At 51.7% G+C, this 21,315-nt stretch overlaps 1 protein-coding gene across 2 annotated transcripts in view; it reads left to right on the top strand.

The window, feature by feature from the left end:
- Window positions 1–257: 257 nt before the first annotated feature.
- LOC123773963 (glycoprotein 3-alpha-L-fucosyltransferase A) overlaps window positions 258–21,315 on the top strand; it is a 256,030-nt gene continuing 234,972 nt past the window's right edge. For both annotated transcript variants that reach the window (XM_069318687.1, XM_069318686.1), the window contains exon 1: window positions 258–289. In XM_069318687.1, the coding sequence (XP_069174788.1) occupies window positions 273–289 (17 nt within the window). In that variant the 5' untranslated portion in view covers window positions 258–272. The remainder of the gene's footprint in view (window positions 290–21,315) is intronic.

The following is a 21,315-nucleotide window of genomic DNA, read 5'->3' as shown; positions in this document are numbered from 1 at the left end:
CTCACACCACACACACACACACACACACACACACACACACACACACACACACACACACACACACACATTTCGTGTATATGTTTATATTTTGGTCTTCCACTATTTTTGTACTGTTCAAACTATCGATTGTTTACGAGTCGTTAAACTCATCGCCTGTATTTTTTGTTTGTTTTATTCTGTTGTCTTTCTCCAAGTTTTGTTTGTAATTGATGTCCCTATTGCCCTCAGCGCTGATGTGACGTCACCAGGAAACACCCCCCCCCCCCTCCAATATGGCGGCGTGGACCAGGTAAGTCACGTGCCGCACTTGTAGCAGTAATAGGAACCGCAGCAGTAGTAGCTACTACACCTGGTGTCATATCAACTCCTAGATCTTTCTCGCTGTCCATTTCATTAAGTACTTCATCTCTTATTCTGTATCCTGTGTCTGGCCTCCTGTTTCCACCGCCTAGTTTCATTACTTTGCATTTACTCGAGTTGAACTTTAGTAGCCATTTGTTGGACCATTCATTCAGTCTGTCTAGGTCATCTTGTAGCCTCCTACTATCATCCTCTGTTTCAGTCCTCCTCATAATTTTTGCATCATCAGCAAACGTTGAGAGAAACGATTCTATACCCCTCTGGGAGATCATTTACATATATCAGAAACAGTATAGGTCCAAGGACTGAACCCAGCGGTACTCCACTCGTAACGTCTCGCCAATCTGAGACCTCACCCCTCACAGTGACTCCCTGTCTTCTGTTGCTTAGGTACTCCTTTATCACATGGAGTACCTTCCCTTATTGTGTGTGTCTGTCTCTGTCTTTCTCTCTGTCTTTGCTGGTGTGATAAGTGCAGTTCGATCAATCTTCCCCCTCACCTAACTTTACAGGGGGAATAATCTGAGGTAGGGGACGGACATAGGCTGGTCGGAGTAGGCCTAAGTTAATTGCTTTATAGAAATATTAGCAATTATAAAAAAGCAACATATTAGGCGATTTTCAAGAAGTGTTTCAAGGAATGAAGTGTGAAATATGGCGTCCAATTAATGTGGAGGTGCCATAACAATATAATGTCTTAGAGCCATGCAGTTCTTTCAGTGTGTTCTAATATATCTTCTGAGAGCAGGGAAGAGTGAGGAAGTGGGGGATAGATGGATAGCTAGATGAATATATAGAGTCATAGATACATAGCTGGATATATGGATACAGGTAGATGGGTGGATAAATTAATAGATGGATGGATGGATGAATGGATGGATAGATGGCTAGATAAATGGTTGGAGATTAGACACAGGCAGTGCCGGATCCCCCCCCCCCCCTTAGTATTAAGGGGTCGGGGCACTGTTCACTGTCCTTGAACAGTGAGCGACAATCACCGAGAGACTGTTTGTCTTTATATGTGGCTGGAGGCCAGACGCTCAGGGCTAGCCGCTGTCAACTCTGCAGGGTGAATGGTTTGGGGTCCGTGACGGACATAGGACGTCCGACCCCGACCAGCCTATTGGCTAAAGAGCGGATCGAGCCTCGTATCACTGAAATGTGGCTGGCGGAGCCCCTAGATTTTAGAGAGGGGGGGGGGGGGGGAAGAAAAAAAAAACGGGGGTGATGTTGGGGGGAAGGAGACCCGGGCGCAACCGGGTACCACCCTTCTCTTCCCCTCCGGTATACACTATAATCGTTATCTTCCAGGAGGATAGCAACGCTTCATGTATTGTTTTGCCCAACCTGGTTCGTCGGCCGAGCGAGGCGCGGTCACGTGCCAGCACCCCCAACCCCCCCCCCCCCCTGACAAGAACCACCCCCCCCCCCCTCCAGGCCCAGTCTGCCCCCCCCTTCTCCCCCCCCCCACCGGCCCCAGAGTCGATAGCCCCCCCGAGGGCTGTTCACTCACCCTTCACTAACTGTTCCGGGATTTCTCTCACCGTGAGGACACAAGGTGTTCACACTCTGTGGCCAGGGTGTTCACTCTCTCCCCAGGGTGTTCACTCTCTGTGGCCAGGGTGTTCACTCTCTCCCCAGGGTGTTCACTCTCTGTGGCCAGGGTGTTCACTCTCTCCCCAGGGTGTTCACACTCTCCCCAGGGTGTTCACTCTCTCCCCAGGGTGTTCACTCTCTCCCCAGGGTGTTCACTCTCTCCCCAGGGTGTTCACTCTCTCCCCAGGGTGTTCACTCTCTCCCCAGGGTGTTCACTCTCTCCCCAGGGTGTTCACTCTCTCCCCAGGGTGTTCACTCTCTCCCCAGGGTGTTCACTCTCTCCCCAGGGTGTTCACTCTCTCCCCAGGGTGTTCACACTCTCTCCCCAGGGTGTTCACACTCTCTCCCCAGGGTGTTCACACTCTCTCCCCAGGGTGTTCACTCTCTCCCCAGGGTGTTCACTCTCTCCCCAGGGTGTTCACTCTCTCCCCAGGGTGTTCACTCTCTCCCCAGGGTGTTCACACTCTCTCCCCAGGGTGTTCACACTCTCTCCCCAGGGTGTTCACTCTCTCCCCAGGGTGTTCACTCTCTCCCCAGGGTGTTCACTCTCTCCCCAGGGTGTTCACACTCTCTCCCCAGGGTGTTCACACTCTCTCCCCAGGGTGTTCACTCTCTCCCCAGGGTGTTCACTCTCTAACCAGAGTGTTCAGTTTCATTTCACACAAATAACACACTTAATACATAATACCTGCTGACATTATACTTAATTTAAGTCATTTTTTTTTAAATCTGAAATCATTGCAATTATTACATTACAGAAACAATTATATATATGTAAAGGTAACTACCAGTTGATGTACGGCTGAAACGCGCACGCGCGCACGCACAGCAGTGTCGCTGACAAGTCTCCAGTGTTCAGGACAGGCGAAGGTGCTCAGGAAGAGAGTAACTGAGCACCTGTGGAAGGAAGAACTTTGTAACACAATAGGGAACACATGAGGGATCCTGGGTGGACTGCATTTTTCCAAGACTGTCGGAGAGTAGTTGATACGGTTCCTCAGGAAAGGCTACAGGATTGAGACACGTCTTAGATGTCTGGGGGAAGACACTAGGTGAAAGGGAGTACCTGAGGGAAGGGAAACAAAGGGTCTCAGAGAGTCGAGGTGAGAGGGGATGTGACATTTGGTTTAGCAGCTGTACTCTAGCAGCCATGTGGTAAAATAGGTACCTGGGTGTTAGTCAGCTGTCACGGGCTGCTTCCTGGGGGTGGAGGCCTGGTCGAGGACCGGGCCGCGGGGACACTAAAGCTCCGAAATCATCTCAAGATAACCACCTTCAAGGTGTATGAGCGGGACAATATACACAACTAATGTCTCCGTGGTGTAGTGGTAAGACACTCGCCTGGCGTTCCGCGAGCGCTATGTCATGGGTTCGTATCCTGGCCGGGGAGGATTTACTGGGCGCAATTCCTTAACTGTAGCCTCTGTTTAACGCAACAGTAAAATGTGTACTTGGATGAAAAAACTATTCTTCGCGGCGGGGATCGTATTCCAGGGACCTGCCCGAAACGCTACGCGTACTAGTGGCTGTACAAGAATGTAACAACTCTTGTATATATCTCAAAAAAAACAAAAAAAAATGTAAAACAGATTGAAGAATACGCGGCACCGGCCTGGAATACGTACCTCGTAAAGCAAGAAAACCCAACCTGAAAAAAGTGTTAAGTTTTGCAGCAACACTAATGCCAGAACTGACAGGTTAACCCTACTAGGGTCAGGTCATGGGAACTAAACCTCGGCCAGCAGGCGGAAGTCGTGGAAGCCACCTCCACCCACTATTGATTGAAGGATTGGTGAAGATTACGCCACCCAAGCGGTGGCACGGCAGCCCGTCCTCCAAACAGACCCAAAAGTGATTCCATCCACCCGCCAACCCCCTTGTTTATGAATGAGAAACGGTTTACACACGACTCACAACTGCTCACGTTCGAACACTTCCGGAACAAGTGCTTCATTGACGACTTTTGTTTGAACCTCAACGCTGTAAATGCAGCCCGTCCTCCAAATATCCAAGAGTGATTCCATCCACCCGCCAAACCCCCTGTTTATGAATGAAAAGCGGTTTACACACGACTCACAACTGCTGATGTTCGAACATATCCGGAACAAGTGCTTCACTGACGAATTTTGTTCGAACCACAACGCTGTAAATGCTTCACCCACGTACTACAAATACAAATAATCGCCAACAGAACCTAAACACCTAACTTAACCTATGCCTATATATGCACAATATGCTAATATACTATACTATTAATTTATATACGAGAAAATTCCCATTTTGAATGAACAGCATGTAAAAATTTATGAATGCGTCTGTGGGGTCGACCGCTGGATGGAATGAACTAGAGTCGAGGACGGGTTGGGCACGGGCATGAATAGCCCGTAAATCTACCCCACAACTTTAAGGCCCTAGGTGTAACAAGGCCAATAGTTAGGGCATAAAGAGCTAGAGCTGGTGTTAGAGTAAGAGCTGTCAGGCAGGTAGAGAGCGATTGGGGTGTGGGCGACCGCTGACAGCAGCGGTGTGACTGGTTTGTCATTACTAAGACACTCCCCACCCCGCCCACCCCCGGTGTCCCAGGGGTCGTGTCCCACCCCCGGTGTCCCAGGGGTCGGTGTCCCCAGGGGTCGTGTCCCACCCCCGGTGTCCCAGGGGTCGTGTCCTTCGCTGTATGTCCCACGCCCGGTGTCCCACGCCCACTGGGGGTCGTGTGTCCCAGGACAGTCGCCCCACAACCAGAGTGATTTCTGACAATTGCCTCGTGTAAAGTCTTTGATACATAAAGCATACACCCCTGCTGTCTACTCCAGTACCTGTCCCCTGTCTTTGTCCACACACTTTACTTCATCTAGATCCTTATACAAGCCCAACTGCCAGAGATACTTGTAGCCAAGTCTTATACGAGCTGTGACAACATCTGTTAGCCTACTGACTGTGTTATTGGCCCCATACACATGTTTTTACTTCACACATTTCATTGTGATGAACAATGAACTCCACTACCAACACTGATCCGAGAACTGCCCAAACTGCCCGAAACGCTTTGCCGTAATAGTGACTTTAGGCATTGTATGTACTAGCTCTATCTATAAATTCATCAATATTTGTATCACCCCTTGTATGTATGTACGTTACCTGAATAAACATTTGAATTTGAATTTGAACTCCGCGTTGTGGTGTAAACAATGGTTTGTTGGTTACGAAAGGTCTAGCCTGGTCCACCTGGTCTAGCCTACGAAAGCTAGACCAGGTGGACAAGGACATCCTGGAATCAACAACTTGTGAAACCCAAACCCAAATGTGAAAAGCGGAGAGGATTGCAGTACGATTAGTGTCAGGGCAGAGAGGGCTAGGCTACGAGCATAGCTTAAGACAACTAAATCCTTCAAGCCAAGGGAACAGAAGAAAGATAATGTGATCACAACATACAAAATACTAATGGGAATAGACAGAAATGAACATTTGTTTTTAAATGATAGAACGTAGGACGAGAGGACATAAGTGGAGCTGGAAATTCTAACGAATCGAAGGAATGTTTAAAGCAATCCTCGTGGCCTGTGTGGGTGAGTCTGTGGAATGTACTCAAATAAGTCGTGGAAGCCACCTCCATCACCAACTTTTAAAGAGAGACATTCGACAAAGAATTCGAACGTTAGGTTAGGGTTAATTATGATATAGGAGGGTACACAAAGCCAGTACGGGGGGGGGGGGGTCCGGGCACAAAGGCCTAGGGGCCAGATTCACGAAGCTGTTACGCAAGCACTTAAGAACCTGTACATCTTTTCTCAATCTTTGGCGGCTTTGTTTACAATTATTAAACAGTTAATGAGCTACGAAGCACCAGGAGGCTGTTGATAACAATAACAACAGTTAATTGGCAAGTTTTCATACTTGTAAACTGTTTAATGAATGTAACCAAAGGCATTAAAGATTGAGGAAAGATGTACACGTTCTTAAGTGCTTGCGTAACTGCTTCGTGAATCTGGCTTTAGGCCTTAGTCCCTCATAGTTTATTATTATTATTATTGTCTACCACAGACGTGGCCAGACATTTACAATGCTAACCAGCATATATACATTTTCTTCTGTCCTCCATGGACAGAGTTAGAGATGTGTTAAACATATAGTTCAGTGATTTATTGAACCATCAACCACAGAGAGTGATTGTAGTGTTTTTACAATGCTAATCTAACCTACACACTTAAATACACAGATTTATGTCTGTCCTACATAAACAGTGTTCGAGGTGTCTTTTTTCATATAGGTTCACATATGCCGTTACAAAAGGTGAAATGTAATTTTGACCATGTCGTAGCTCAGTCGATTAAGGCCGCGTCTGGGATGCTCTCGGACGTAGGTTCGAATCCTCGTCACGGCCCTTGTGGAGTTGTCAATTTTGACCAGCTTGTGTCAAGGAGGGAGTGTTAGGTAAGAGGTAAACAAACGGTGCCACTAACCCCACCTCACACTGTCTTAATAACTCACACTTCCACCGTTAGTGTGAGTGTGTGAGGGAGGAGGAGACAGCAGGGACCCCCTCACACTAGCACCACCTCTTCCCATCCCAGCCAAGATGGTGCCCTCAGAGGCACCTTCTTGTAGCCCAATGGCACTCCATCTCTTGGTACACTCACAGGTAGAGGTGGTGGTGGTGGTGGTGTTTTAGCTGCTGGGAACAAAACGTTGCAAGTAGCACGGGCTATGGTGAGCCCGTAGTGGACTTACCTGGCACAGGAGCGGGGCTGTAACTAGCTGGGTTCAAATATGGTGTTAGTAGTATTGAACAATATATTTGATACGTGCGCGCGCGCGCGCACACACACACACACACACACACACACACACACACACACACACACACACACACACACACACACACACACACACACACACACACACTTAAACTTTGAAACTCAGTAGTTTCAAAGCGTTATATGACAAAGAGTGCTGGGAAGACGGGACACCACGAGCGTAGCTCTCATCCTGTAACTACCCTTAGGTAACTACACTTAGGTAATTACACACACACACACCTCCCTTGCTCCCCATCACCCCCCCCCCTTAAACCCTACCCTAACCATACACCCATCCCTCGTGTGCTCTTTGTAATCGATAGCTGTGGAAGCACAAATGTATACAGGTGTGTGGGAGGAGAAGAACAGAGGTGTACATGTGTGTGGAAGAAGGGGGGGGGGGGAGGTGTACATCTGTGTCCCCCCCCTGACCGGTTCTCTGTGGGTCATACACCTGAAACACCCACCCCTCCTCCTACACCACTGCCCCCCCTCCTCCTACACCACTGCCCCCCCCCCCTCTCCCCTCCACACGCAATCACTCACTCACTCACCTCAGACTCACCTGCTGTATTATACACACACACATTACTCTCAGCCTCCTAACAGCTCTCACCCCTCCCTCACAGCTCTCAGCCCCCCTCACAGCTCTCAGCCTCCTCACAGCTCTCAGCTTCCCTCACAGCTCTCAGCTTCCCTCACAGCTCACAGCCCCCTCACAGCTCTCAGCCTCCTCACAGCTCTCAGCCCCACACAGCTGTCAGCCTCCCTCACAGCTCTCAGCCTCCCTCACAGCTCTCAGTCCCCTCACAGCTCTCAGCCCCCCCCTCACACCTCTCAGCCTCCCTCACAGCTTTCAGCCTCCTCACAGCTCTCAGCCCCCCTCACAGCTCTCAGCCCCCTCACAGCTCTCAGCCTCCCTCACAGCTCTCAGCCCCCTCACAGCTCTCAGCCTCCCTCACAGCTCTCAGCCCCCCTCACAGCTCTCAGCCCCCCTCACAGCTATCAGCCCCCTTACAGCTCTCAGCCTCCTAACAGCTCTCACCCCTCCCTCACAGCTCTCAGCCCCCTCACAGCTCTCAGCCTCCCTCACAGCTCTCAGCCTCCTAACAGCTCTCACCCCTCCCTCACAGCTCTCACCCCTCCCTCACAGCTCTCAGCCTCCCTCACAGCTCTCAGCCTCCTAACAGCTCTCACCCCTCCCTCACAGCTCTCAGCCTCCTAACAGCTCTCAGCTCTCTCACAGCTCTCAGGCCCCTCACAACCCCCCCTCACAGCTCTCAGGCCCCTCACAGCCCCCCCCTCACAGCTCTCAGCCCCCCTCACAGCCCCTGTGGTTGAGTGGTCAGCAACCCAGTGTACCATGTGTAGTAGAGAAGACCGTGTCTGTGGAGGGGAGACGTAGTCCTGGTCACCATTGTATAGAATATTCTACACTGTTCTAGATGGCCGCATCTCGGTCCTGGCTTTGAAAATTCAAGATTATGACGTGTTTATCCTTCACGGGAGTGATCAAAGGTGTTAGTTGACCTTCCTCGGGTCCTGGGGGTCGTGACCTTGCCTCCACCCGGACCCGTCGACCCGCCGGGCTGAGATTGGGACTCGTGTATCAGAGGTCTCACGCCTGAGCTGGTTAAAACCCGCCTTGGATTTTTTTGTTTAATTCGGCGTTGTTGTTGTTGTTGTTGTTGTTAAAGATTCGCTGCCTGGAACAAAGTTCCAAGTAGCACGGGCTATGGCGAGCCCGTAGTAGAGCGGACCAGGCGCGAGGCGTCTGGATTCTGTAGTGGTGGTGGTGGGGGCGAGCAATATATATTTTATATATTTATAGGGGTACCACCTCTGGTGCAGGGACCCACATCCTCGAAGAAGAAAACAAAGAGCATTCAGAGAAGACCTTGTGGATTCTCACTGAAGACTTTAATCTTTTCTCCTCCTACCGCCACTGTTATTTTTATATCGTATAATTCTTCCCCAGCGAGGTAAGGAGGGGGGGGGTTGATGGATGAGAGGTTTACCTTAGTACTCAGTGAGGGGGGGGGGGGTGATACATGGGTAAAGGGGAGGAGGGGGGGAGAGAGCGTATATGTATATATCTAAACATATTGGGTTTACCCCTCATTCCCTTCTCCTCTTTTTACTCTTTCTCTCCTTCCTTCTCTGTCTCCAGTTGTCTAAATAGAAGATAAAACATATGTAGCAAAACACACTTAAACTGGTGTACTCAAGATGACAAGTGTAGCATAACTGGATATAAGTCATGGCTTGACAAGCATAACTGGATATAGCTTGACAAGTCGTCATAACAGAAGAAATACTTCTTATCTGCCAAGAACTGTATAGTCATGGTCTGTCAGGTGTGTGGGGCCTGGGGCCAGATTCACGAAGCAGTTAAGCAGGTACTTACGAACCTGTACATCTTTCCTCAAAATTTGACGGCTTTGGTTACATTTATTAAACAGTTTACAAGTATGAAATCAGCCCAATCAACTGTTGTTATTGTTATAAACAGCCTCCTGGTGCTTCGGAGCTCATTAACTCTTTAATAATTGTAAACTAAGCCGCCAAAGATTGAGAAAAGATGTACAGGTTCGTAAGTGCTTGCGTAACTGCTTCGTGAATCAAGACCCCTGGGAGGTGGACAATGGCCAGGGTTACTACTCCAGTGGAGCCCAAGAAGCTGGACTTAAGTCAGACTTGTATACTTAAGCTTGCTATATTCCAAACTGTTGTTTCTGGCATTAGGTGACTGGTCATGCAGCGCCAGTCACGCCCAGACATGCACAGTCGTGAGGGGATGGGAGGGAATTATCCGGAGAAAGCACCAAGCCATTACGACTATATAGCACTGGGAAGAGGGTCAGGATAAGGATTTGGGATGGGACGGGGTAAGGAAGGAATGGTGCCCAAACAACTTGTGGACGGTCGGGGATTGAACGCCGACCTGCATGAAGCGAGACCGTCGCTTTACCGTCCAACCCAAGTGGCTGGGCCTGTGAGTGGTGTGAGAACTTTGATCGGCCGAGTTACTCTACTGCCGCCAAGGCCGACCTTCAGAGTAAGCCAAGTCCCTGGACTTCGCGCACCGCTGCAGGGCTCCGGCACCTGTGTGACCTGGGTGGGCAGCTCTACACTGACGCGCCTAAACAATACCTTATTTTGTTTTTGTTTTGCTGGAAAAAACAACACAGCTGATCAGTGCAGCTGTGTTCACATTTGGCAGTGTGTCAGTCCGCGCCAGCTGTCTTGCGTGTGACACAACAATTTAAGCTGCGTGATGTCATGTGGGAATGGACGAGAGTATAAGCTTTTAAGACCCAGTTGTGTCTGGGGTACAAGGGACAGGATGCCGCCGCCAGCTGCGTATTTTTGTGTGTGTGTTGAGGAATGTTGTATGTGCGGCTACGATGGTTGATTCCCCCGTCACGGGAGGAGTGAATAAAGCAATAAATTCACCCTTCGAGGCAAAATGAATAAATGAAGGTTCTCAAGAAACGACTTAAGAATGGTCCAGGACGGACCGAAACATCTTCGTCCCTTCACCTTCTAGTGTGTGGTCTGGTCAACATAAATGAAGGTGTCTGGAAGTGTGTGAGGTAGTGGGTGTTGTGATGGGGCCCAGGGCCAGGTTCACGAAAGCACTTACGAACCTGAACATCTTTTCTCAATCTTTGGCGGCTTTCTTTACAATTATTAAACAGTTAATGAGCTCGGAAGCACCAGGAGGCTGTTTATAACAATAACAACAGTTGATTGGCAAGTTTTCATGCTTGTAAACTGTTTAATACATGTAACCAAAGCTGTCAAAGATTGAGGAAAGATGTACACGTTCGTAAGTGCTTGCGTAACTGCTTCGTGAATCTAGCCCCAGGATTATAACGCCCTTTTCATCTGGAGCACCTCGTTACACCAAGTATTCGGGACCCTTCTCAAGGTGCCAGCTTCCTGCCCCAAAGCATGCTGTCAAATAAGTGGTCGTTGAGTAGGCGCTGGTGAATACACACTCGTGCACACGCTTGCACTTTTATCCTACTCGTTCATCCCTCACTGGGCGACCGCTGGCAGGGTCGCTAGTCTGAGGTTACAGGTAAATAACTGCACACTCAGTAGTAACGTATCCCCTCGGCTCTCCTCCCAACACCAAAGAGACGGTGGGAAACGGCTCTGGCTAGGTTACGTACAGGTCATACACGCTTAACTCTTGGACATTTAATGGTGCTCTTTACTGCATGCTCTTTACTGTCCAAATGGCATTGTCCCACTTGTCCCTCGACGTCACTTGTCGAGTGACGTCGACAAGTGACGTTGAAGGACAATTATCTCTATATATTATATATATTTTAGATATCAGTGATATTTAGCGGCTTTAATAATACCCAGCAAGACTTAAGGTGTTACAGTGTCCTCCCGGCCTGGTGGTGGCTTTCCAGAATTACTCACTAGGGGCCAGATTCACGAAGCACTTACGAACGTGTACATCTTTCCTCAATCTTTGACGGCTTTGGTTTCAATTATTAAACAGTTTACAAGTATGAAAACTTCCCATTCAACTGTTGTTATTGTTATAAACAGCCTCCTGGTACTTCGGAGCTCATTAACTGTTTAATAATTGGAAACAAAGCCGCCAAAGATTGAGAAAAGATGTACAGGTTCGTAAGTGCTTGCGTAACTGCTTTCGTGAATCTGGCCCCTGGTCCCCAATTACTGCTGGATAAACAGGGGGCGAACAGTTATGAATTGGTTCCCAGTCAATCCTCCCCGGGTTTTGTCACCAGGCGAGCGTTGTAAAGTGTGTGTAGTGCGCATGCGCCGTTGTGTAATTACTAGGCTAATTACTGATCATCCCCAGTATGGTGCCCACAGTAACTATCTGGCTCTCACATGCTACTGATAGGGGGAACAGCGGCACCAGGTGAAAGGAAACGCTGCCAATTTGTTCTGACTCCGGCCGAGATTCGAACCCGCAACTTGCGGCCGGGGATAAAGTCGTTCACTGCTTCACCACGTACCACCGTCCCTACCAGTCCGTCCTCCAAACAAAGACCCAAAAGTCCATTCCATCCACCCGCCAAACCCTCCCGCTATTTATGAATGAAAAACAGTTTACACACGACTCACAACTGCTTACGTCCGAACACTTCCGGAACAAGTGCTTCACTGACGACTGGTGTTCGAACCACAACGCTATAAATGCTTCACCCACGTACTACAAATACAAATAATCGCCAACAGAACCTAAACACCTAACCTAACCTATGCCTATATATATACACAATATGCTAATATATTATAATATTAATTTATATTTGAGAAAATTCCCGTTTTGAATGAACAGCATGTTAAACATTTATGAATGCGTCTGTGGGGACGACCGCTGGATGGAATGGACATGAGTCGAGGACGGGTTGGTCCCTACATACCCCCCCCCCCCCCTCCCCTATATACACACATAATAAAAGGAGTCGAGAGGAGCGCAAATACCCGTAAATATTTACTGACAAGATTTTCCCCCTGAATGCTCTTTATTCCCTTCTCCGAGGCTATGGGTCCCCACCACTGCACCAGACGGGTCCCCCCCCCAGAGGTGGTGTGTGGGGTGTAAACAATATGGCGGTTTGTTTACCTTCACCCCAGCACTTACCTTACTTTTACTTTACATTCTCCCTTGTTTCCCCTTGTTACATTCGTGAGTTCATTATACATTAGGTGTATAATGAACTCACGGGAGTTCATTATACACCTAATACGGGCCGGAGCTGAACCCTACGGGCCGAGGCTGGACCCTATGGGCCGAGGCTGGACCGTAACGGGCCGATGAAGGACCGTAACGGGCCGAGTTTGAACCCTACAGGCCGAAGCTGGACCCTACGGGCCGAGGCTGGACTGTAACGGGCCGAATCTGAACCCTATGGGCCGAGGCTGGACCGTAACGGGCCGAGGCTGGACCGTAACGGGCCGAGGCTGGACCGTAACGGGCCGAGGCTGGACCGTACGGTCCGAGGCTGAACCCCTACGGTCCGAGTCTGAACCCCTACGGTCCGAGGCTGGACCGTAACGGGCCGAGTCTGGGCCGTACGGGCCGAGTCTGGACCGTACGGGCCGAGTCTGGACCGTACGGGCCGAGTCTGGACCCTACGGGCCGAGGCTGCACCCTACGGGCCGAGGCCAGGCCGTACAAGATACCGGATACTCACACACTACCTTTCTCCCAGGAGTTAGGTTAATAATGCGCGCTTCCCAGTGTCCCGCCAACCCTGGGCGAGCTGGCAGCCTTCCTCGTAAAAACTGGTTGGCCTCTAACCCTCCCGACGGCACGCTGGCCGCCTCGCGCGTCCTCCCACACGTGGCGACAAACCCGTCCCCCCCATACACCTGACAAACCTGTCTCAGCCACGTGTCCCGAACGCGTGACGTGCTTAACGGGTGGCTCTGTAAGCTTGGCTTGAACAATGTATTTGAGGTGAAAATAGTGGTTATACGCACGTTTAAGATGATTGTTTATAAAGGTGGAGCGTTTATTTTTAATTGAGGATAATTTATAATTTTTTTTTTTTGGGGGGGGGGGGTAAGGTGGTTGGTGAGGTCAGTGAGGGAGGAGGTTGTGGCGAGTGGGATCCCCAAAATGACCAAGTGAATGTGTCTCTCTGTGGGTACGTCAGGGACAGAGCGTGACGTCCTCCCACTCTCACGTCCAGCGGGCCACTCACGCCCGCGTCACGACGCTGGCCAGCTGATGGCACCGGGGGAGGGGGGGGAGAGGCCACTCAGCGAGCGTGAAGTCTGACTCCCTCAGCTGACGGTTTAGGGGGGGGGGGGGGGCTTTTGCATGCTCCCCCCCCCCCGCCTTCTACCATTCTGCCCCCCCCCCCCTCTTTTCTCGATTTAGAGATCATGGCCAAGATTCACGAGACACTTACGAAACCTGTACATCTTTGTTCAGTCACGGCGGTTTATAATGATCGGGGAAAGATGGATAGGTTTCTTAATTAAGTTCATACTTGAGTGACGCATCCTGGGACTGGCTAGGGGACACTAGAGAACAGTGGTGGCTGGTATCCTATACCTACCTTATGTAGCTTCCGGGGATCAACGGCCCCGCGGCCCGGTCTCCGGCCAGGCCTCCCGAGGCCAACTAACAACTGAATACTTCACTCTCCGGGAGAACATGACAATTGATACCCGCTCACTGCGCCATGCCCAGAACCAACAGCCAGACTTCACCAGTGTAGAGTGCCAATTGGTTGGGAGCCGATGCGCTAACTTACCGCACTATCCAGCCACGCTAACGTCGCAGACAATGATTGGACCGACGAAGTTGTCAAGGTCACAAGGTCGAAGCTTGCTGGTTCACGTCGCTGTTCCAACTACGTCAGAACAACTTGAGAAAGGCGGAAGAACCACGACGCGACGTCTTGTAGAGAACAGTGACAAGTTTTGAACCCTTGCATGATGCTTCCCCTAGTTTACCATCAAGCTTAAACCCCCCACTGTATACCACGTTAAGCTGGGGGGGGGGCGGGGGCGGGGGGAGGCGTATGCCAGCAGTTGCCTGAACAAGGAGCAGTACCCAATGACTGACACGACAAGCCCCAGTGCTCGCTAGCATTCACATTTAATACAATACAATTTTATTTAGGTAAGGTACATACATACAATAAATTTTTACAAGGATTGGTTGACTTATAGGTAGAGCTAGTACATACAATGCCTAAAGCCACTATTACGCAAAGCGTTTCGGGCATGCAAAGCGTTTCGGACATGCAAAGCGTTTCGGGCATGCAAAGCGTTTCGGGCATGCAAAGCGTTTCGGGCATGCAAAGCGTTTCGGGCATGCAAAGCGTTTCGGACACGCAAAGCGTTTCGGACACGCAAAGCGTTTCGGGCATGCAAAGCGTTTCGGGCATGCAAAGCGTTTCGGACATGCAAAGCGTTTCGGGCATGCAAAGCGTTTCGGGCATGCAAAGCGTTTCGGACACGCAAAGCGTTTCGGACACGCAAAGCGTTTCGGGCATGCAAAGCGTTTCGGGCATGCAAAGCGTTTCGGGCATGCAAAGCGTTTCGGACATGCAAAGCGTTTCGGGCATGCAAAGCGTTTCGGGCATGCAAAGCGTTTCGGGCATGCAAAGCGTTTCGGGCATGCAAAGCGTTTCGGGCATGCAAAGCGTTTCGGGCATGCAAAGCGTTTCGGGCATGCAAAGCGTTTCGGGCATGCAAAGCGATTCGGGCATAAAATAAAACATTTCATAAAACATAAAACATTTCAAATAAATCAAATCAAACGTTGAAGTACATACATACAAGATGAGTAAGGAACATAATGTTGGATTCCTAGATAGAGCCAGTAAGGTCACTATGCCTCAAGTCACTAATACGCTCAGCGTTTCCGGCAGGTATATTGAGGTATAAATAAATACACACAAAGGGATGAGGCAGCTGACACTTGTCTGGGACACTTGGTGTCATTAACATGTGTTCCATATTCCCAGTAATATGTGTACCCAAGCCTGAGCCACATGTGTTCACAGTCACTCCAAGCATTTCTCCTTTTACCATAAGTGTAATGTTGGTGTTTTGACTCACACACCTGTAGTGATGTAAGGTTTGGCTTCCCTCATACATTATACCTCTCCTCGCCACTTCTGCCTGTGGCTATGTCTTGTGTTGCTTCTTATTTGTCTCACTGTTGAAACACATTCAGTGTCAACTTGTGGTTTTTGATGTGGTTCATTACTAAACTGTCGGGTAAGAGAACGGCCGGTACAGCCCATGTGACACAGCCGAAGTAGCAGCAGCAGCAGCAGGAGCCTAACCGTACCGTCATAACTGATGGAAGTGTAGGTTATGGCATTAGCATCAACCAGAATGTTGAGCCCATACGCTGCGACATGCGGGCCCAGCCAGGGGGCCCCAAGCCCGCACGAGGGGCCCCCTGCGCCCCCACTCTTCCCACGGGAAACAACAATTAAGAGTGCGGGCACTGGACGAGAGAGCTGCCAACACCCACACACGGTGTCAGCAAGGCGGACAGCCCGCCTGCTTTCATACCTCTCACTGTACTTCCCACTTCTTAACTTCCCTTCACCTATGCCTTTTCCTTCCTCTTAACTCCCCCTCCCCCCACTGCCCGACACCAGCACTAAAATGACTGAATTCATCACTTATCGTCAGCAGCCAGCCCGACCTCATCAACAAGTTCCAAATGCTCGTTAATCTAACCGCCTAACCCTCTGTTTATTAATGGAAAACTGTTTACCCTCGATTGAGAAGTGACGCTCGAACATTTCTCAAGTGAGCCCCCTCCCCCCCACCCCAGGGGTAGCACTCAGCAAGAGTGAGCCCCCCCCCAGGGGTAGCACTCAGCAAGAGTGAGCCCCCCCCCCAGGGGTAGCACTCAGCAAGAGTGAGCCCCCCCCCCTACCCTTCCCGCCTCAGCTGTGAGGGGCCTCTCAGCGAGCGTCACACCTCGCTACTCCATCAGCTGGCGGCACTCGCATAGTTGTATGTGCTTACCTAACAACGTCTACGGGGGTTTACGGGCTCACCATAGCCCGTGCTACATGGACACTTCGTTCTAAGTAGCTAAATCTCAAACAACAACAAACGTCTCGGGGAGTGAGGTCTAGCTATTTGCTGGGGGAGGAACCACAGCTCTTGGAACCCACCTCTCCACTCTTCATTGAATGGTGTATAGGGTGCAGAGCCTACCAGGCTGTCAAAATCTACATTTAAAGCTGTCTATGGAGTTTGCGTCCACCACTTGAAGTCCATCTATCTCCTGAGCATTTTATATGTGGTAATCATGTCTCCCCCTTTTCTTTCAGTGACGTTGGATCTAACACTTATCTGACATAAATGATGTACAAGATTCTGAACGACTCTCTTCAGATTCCAAAAGGCAGTTCTTCCATATGCACCTGATTATATATATATATATATATATATATATATATATATATATATATATATATATATATATATATATATATATATATATATATATATATATATGAACATATTGTTCATGTGGCCTTCTGGTGAAAGGGTAGGCACTCTGGGAGCACCCCCCCCCAACCCCCAGGGGAGGGGTGGGGGGGGGGCACTTTTCTAAATGTACTCAAGAGTGTGAGAGACCGGGCCACCTTCCAGCAGGTGGGGGCGCTACCTTGGCTACCTTGAGGTGCTTCCGGGGCTTAGTGTCCCCGCGGCCCGGTCGTCGACCAGGCCTCCTGGTTGCTGGACTGATCAACCAGGCTGTTAGACGCGGCTGCTCGCAGCCTGACGTATGAGTCACAGCCTGGTTGATCAGGTATCCTTTGGAGGTGCTTATCCAGTTCTCTCTTGAACACTGTGAGGGGTTTGCCAGTTATGCCCCTTATGTGTAGTGGAAGCGTGTTGAACAGTCTCGGGCCTCTGATGTTGATAGAGTTCTCTCTCAGAGTACCTGTTGCACCTCTGCTTTTCAACGGGGGTATTCTGCACATCCTGCCATGTCTTCTGGTCTCATGTGGTGTTATTTCTGTGTGCAGGTTTGGGACCAGCCCCTCAATTATTTTCCACGTGTAAATTATTATGTATCTCTCCCGCCTGCGCTCAAGGGAGTACAGATTTAGGCTCTTTAGTCGGTCCCAGTAATTTAGATGTTTTACTGAGTGGATTCTAGCAGTAAAGGATCTCTGCACGCTCTCTAGGTCAGGTCCGCTCACCGTCGGGCGGGGGACACTTTTGAGCCCCTCGCCCCCCCCCCTCACTGCACAGTGCTCAACAGGTGGGGGGGGTGGGGGGGCCACTCGGTGAGCGTGAGCCCCTCCGTTCCATTCGCTGCTGTTTACCGTAGAGTGACTATAGAGGCGCGCGGTCACTCTACACTCACGCGGTCAGAGCATACGCGTGGAGCGTATGCTCCACTTTCTAGAGTTTTTGAACATGGAGCGCACACCCTCTCTCTGTCTCTGTCTGTCTCTGTCTGTCTGTCTGTCTGTCTGTCTGTCTGTCTGTCTGTCTGTCTGTCTGTCTGTCTGTCTGTCTGTCTGTCTGTCTCTCTCTCTCTCTCTCTCTCTCTCTCTCTCTCTCTCTCTCTCTCTCTCTCTCTCTCTCTCTCTCTCTCTCTCTCTCTCTCTCTCTCTTGTTGGAAACGAACCTCAGTAGTTTTGTTAATATTTGTGTGTGCTTGACTACATGGGGATTCCATACAGGTGCCGCGTACTCCTAGTATGGGAGAAGGAACAGCTTCTCTCTTGAAGGAAGGGCTTGGTGCTTTCTCCTGATAGTTCCCTTCCGTTCCCCTCACAGCGGGCGTTATTATCTCGTGAGACTCTCCCTCAGCTGATGCAAGGGCCCCTTAGTGAGCGTGAGGCTCTCTAGCAGCCACCGTCAGCTGATGCAAGGGCCCCTTAGTGAGCGTGAGGCCCTCTAGCAGGCACCGTCAGCTGATGCAAGGGCCCCTTAGTGAGCGTGAGGCCCTCTAGCAGGCACCGTCAGCTGATGCAAGGGCCCCTTAGTGAGCGTGAGGCCCTCTAGCAGGCACCGTCAGCTGATGCAAGGGCCCCTTAGTGAGCGTGAGGCCCTCTAGCAGGCACCGTCAGCTGATGCAAGGGCCCCTTAGTGAGCGTGAGGCCCTCTAGCAGGCACCGTCAGCTGATGCAAGGGCCCCTTAGTGAGCGTGAGGCCCTCTAGCAGGCACCGTCAGCTGATGCAAGGGCCCCTTAGTGAGCGTGAGGCCCTCTAGCAGGCACCGTCAGCTGATGCAAGGGCCCCTTAGTGAGCGTGAGGCGCTCTAGCAGGCACCGTCAGCTGATGCAAGGGCCCCTTAGTGAGCGTGAGGCTCTCTAGCAGGCACCGTCAGCTGATGCAAGGGCCCCTTAGTGAGCGTGAGGCTCTCTAGCAGGCACCGTCAGCTGATGCAAGGGCCCCTTAGTGAGCGTGAGGCCCTCTAGCAGGCACCGTCAGCTGATGCAAGGGCCCCTTAGTGAGCGTGAGGCTCTCTAGCAGGCACCGTCAGCTGATGCAAGGGCCCCTTAGTGAGCGTGAGGCCCTCTAGCAGGCACCGTCAGCTGATGGGGGCGAGCGCGTGGGGCCACTCAGCGAGCGTCAGTTGGCCATGGCTATAAACTAAGGTGGGGGGGGGCAGTGGGAGTCACGAAACTGTTCGGTCTACTCATGCCCGTGCCACCGCTTGGGTGGCTTAGTCTTCATCAATCAATCAATCGGAGTCACGAAGCTGGACCACCACCACCACCACCTACCACCACCACCACCACCACCACCTACCACCACCACCACCACCACCACCACCACCTACCACCACCACCACCTACACCTACCACCACCACCACCACCTACACCTACCACCACCACCACCACCTACACCTACCACCACCACCACCACCACCTACACCTACCACCTACCACCACCACCACCACCACCACCACCTACACCTACCACCTACCACCACCACCACCACCTACCGCACCACCACCCACCATCACCTACCACCATCACCACCACCTAGTGTAGGCACTCCCCCCTGTTATAAACTAGTGAGGGTCAGCTGGGTGAACAGCGCTTAATTCGCATTCGTAGTCCTGAGGTTCCGGGTTCGATCCCCGGTAGAGGCAGAGACAAATGGGAAAAATGTTTCTTTCACCCTGATGCCCCTGTTACCTAGCAGTAAATAGGTACCTGGGAGTTAGTCAGCTGTCACTGGCTGCTTCCTGGGGGTGGAATAACTTCCCCGAGAGAGAGAGGCCATCTTCCCGCGTCATTTAGTGTGGTATAGCGTGAGGTATGACCTCCGAGGTGGTGGAGCCAGCCAGCCAGCGTGAACGGTCCACCACCAGCTGCCGCAGGGGCCTGGCGGTCGCCATCACTCTCCTGGCGGTCACCATCACTCTCCTGGCGGTCACCATCACTCTCCTGGCGGTCACCATCACTCTCCTGGCGGTCACCATCCCTCTCCTGGCGGTCACCATCACTCTCCTGGCGGTCACCATCCCTCTCCTGGCGGTCACCATCACTCTCCTGGCGGTCACCATCACTCTCCTGGCGGTCACCATCCCTCTCCTGGCGGTCACCATCACTCTCCTGGCGGTCACCATCACTCTCCTGGCGGTCACCATCACTCTCCTGGCGGTCACCATCCCTCTCCTGGCGGTCACCATCACTCTCCTGGCGGTCACCATCACTCTACTGGCGGTCACCATCACTCTCCTGGCGGTCACCATCACTCTCCTGGCGGTCACCATCCCTCTCCTGGCGGTCACCATCCCTCTCCTGGCGGTCACCATCACTCTCCTGGCGGTCACCATCACTCTCCTGGCGATCACCATCACTCTACTGGCGGTCACCATCACTACTGGCGGTCACCATCACTCTCCTGGCGGTCACCATCACTCTCCTGGCGGTCACCATCACTCTACTGGCGATCACCATCACTCTACTGGCGGTCACCATCACTCTACTGACGATCACTATCACTCTACTGGCGATCACCATCACTCTACAGGCGGTCACCATCACTCTACTGGCGGTCACCATCACTCTCCTGGCGGTCACCATCACTCTACTGGCGGTCACCATCACTCTACTGGCGGTCACCATCACTCTCCTGGCGATCACCATCACTCTACTGGCGGTCACCATCACTCCTGGCGGTCTCCATCACACTACTGGCGAGGAAGAGCTGGGTCAGTGTGGTGCGCCTCACCATCTACGGAGGAATGATCATTTAACAAGTGTGAGCGTCCAGCCCCCTTCTTGTGATGTGACAAGCGTCGAATTTGAAGTGCTTTTATGTTCAAGCCGGCCACTAAGCGAGCGTGAGACTGGGGGGGGGGGTGATGGGCCACTAAGCGAGCGTGAGACTGTGGGGGGGGGGGGTGATGGGCCACTAAGCGAGCGTGAGACTGTGGGGGGGGGTGATGGGCCACTAAGTGAGCGTGAGACTGTGGGGGGGGGGAGAGATGGGCCACTAAGCGAGCGTGAGACTGGGGGGGGGGGGTGATGGGCCACTAAGCGAGCGTGAGACTGGGGGGGGGGGAAGATGGGCCACTAAGCGAGCGTGAGACTGGGGGGGGGGGAGATGGGCCACTAAACGAGCGTGAGACTGGGGGCGGGCAGATGGGCCACTAAGCAAGCGTGAGACTGGGGGAGAGGGCAGATGGGCCACTAAGCGAACGTGAGACTGGGGGAGAGGGCAGATGGGCCACTAAGCGAGCGTGAGACTGTGGGGGGGGGGGGAGAGATGGGCCACTAAGCGAGCGTGAGACTGGGGGGTGATGGGCCACTAAGCGAGCGTGAGACTGGGGGGTGATGGGCCACTAAGCGAGCGTGAGACTGTGGGAGGGGGCAGATGGGCCACTAAGCGAGCGTGAGACTCGGCAGATGGGCCACTAAGCGAGCATGAAACTAGGGGGGGGGGGTGATGGGCCACTAAGCGAGCGTGAGACTGTGGGGGGGGGGGGGAGAGGGGCCACTAAGCGAGCGTGAGCGGCCCCCGCGTCAGGTGATGGGAGCGGGATCAGGTGACTGGGAAAATCATTACCAGCACGCAGGTCCCTGGTATCC

The sequence above is a fragment of the Procambarus clarkii genome, chromosome 91 (assembly GCF_040958095.1).
Source record: "Procambarus clarkii isolate CNS0578487 chromosome 91, FALCON_Pclarkii_2.0, whole genome shotgun sequence".
Taxonomy (NCBI): domain Eukaryota; kingdom Metazoa; phylum Arthropoda; class Malacostraca; order Decapoda; family Cambaridae; genus Procambarus; species Procambarus clarkii.
The sequence above is the reverse complement of the archived record's forward strand: the minus strand, read 5'-3'. Positions and strand labels throughout refer to the sequence as shown.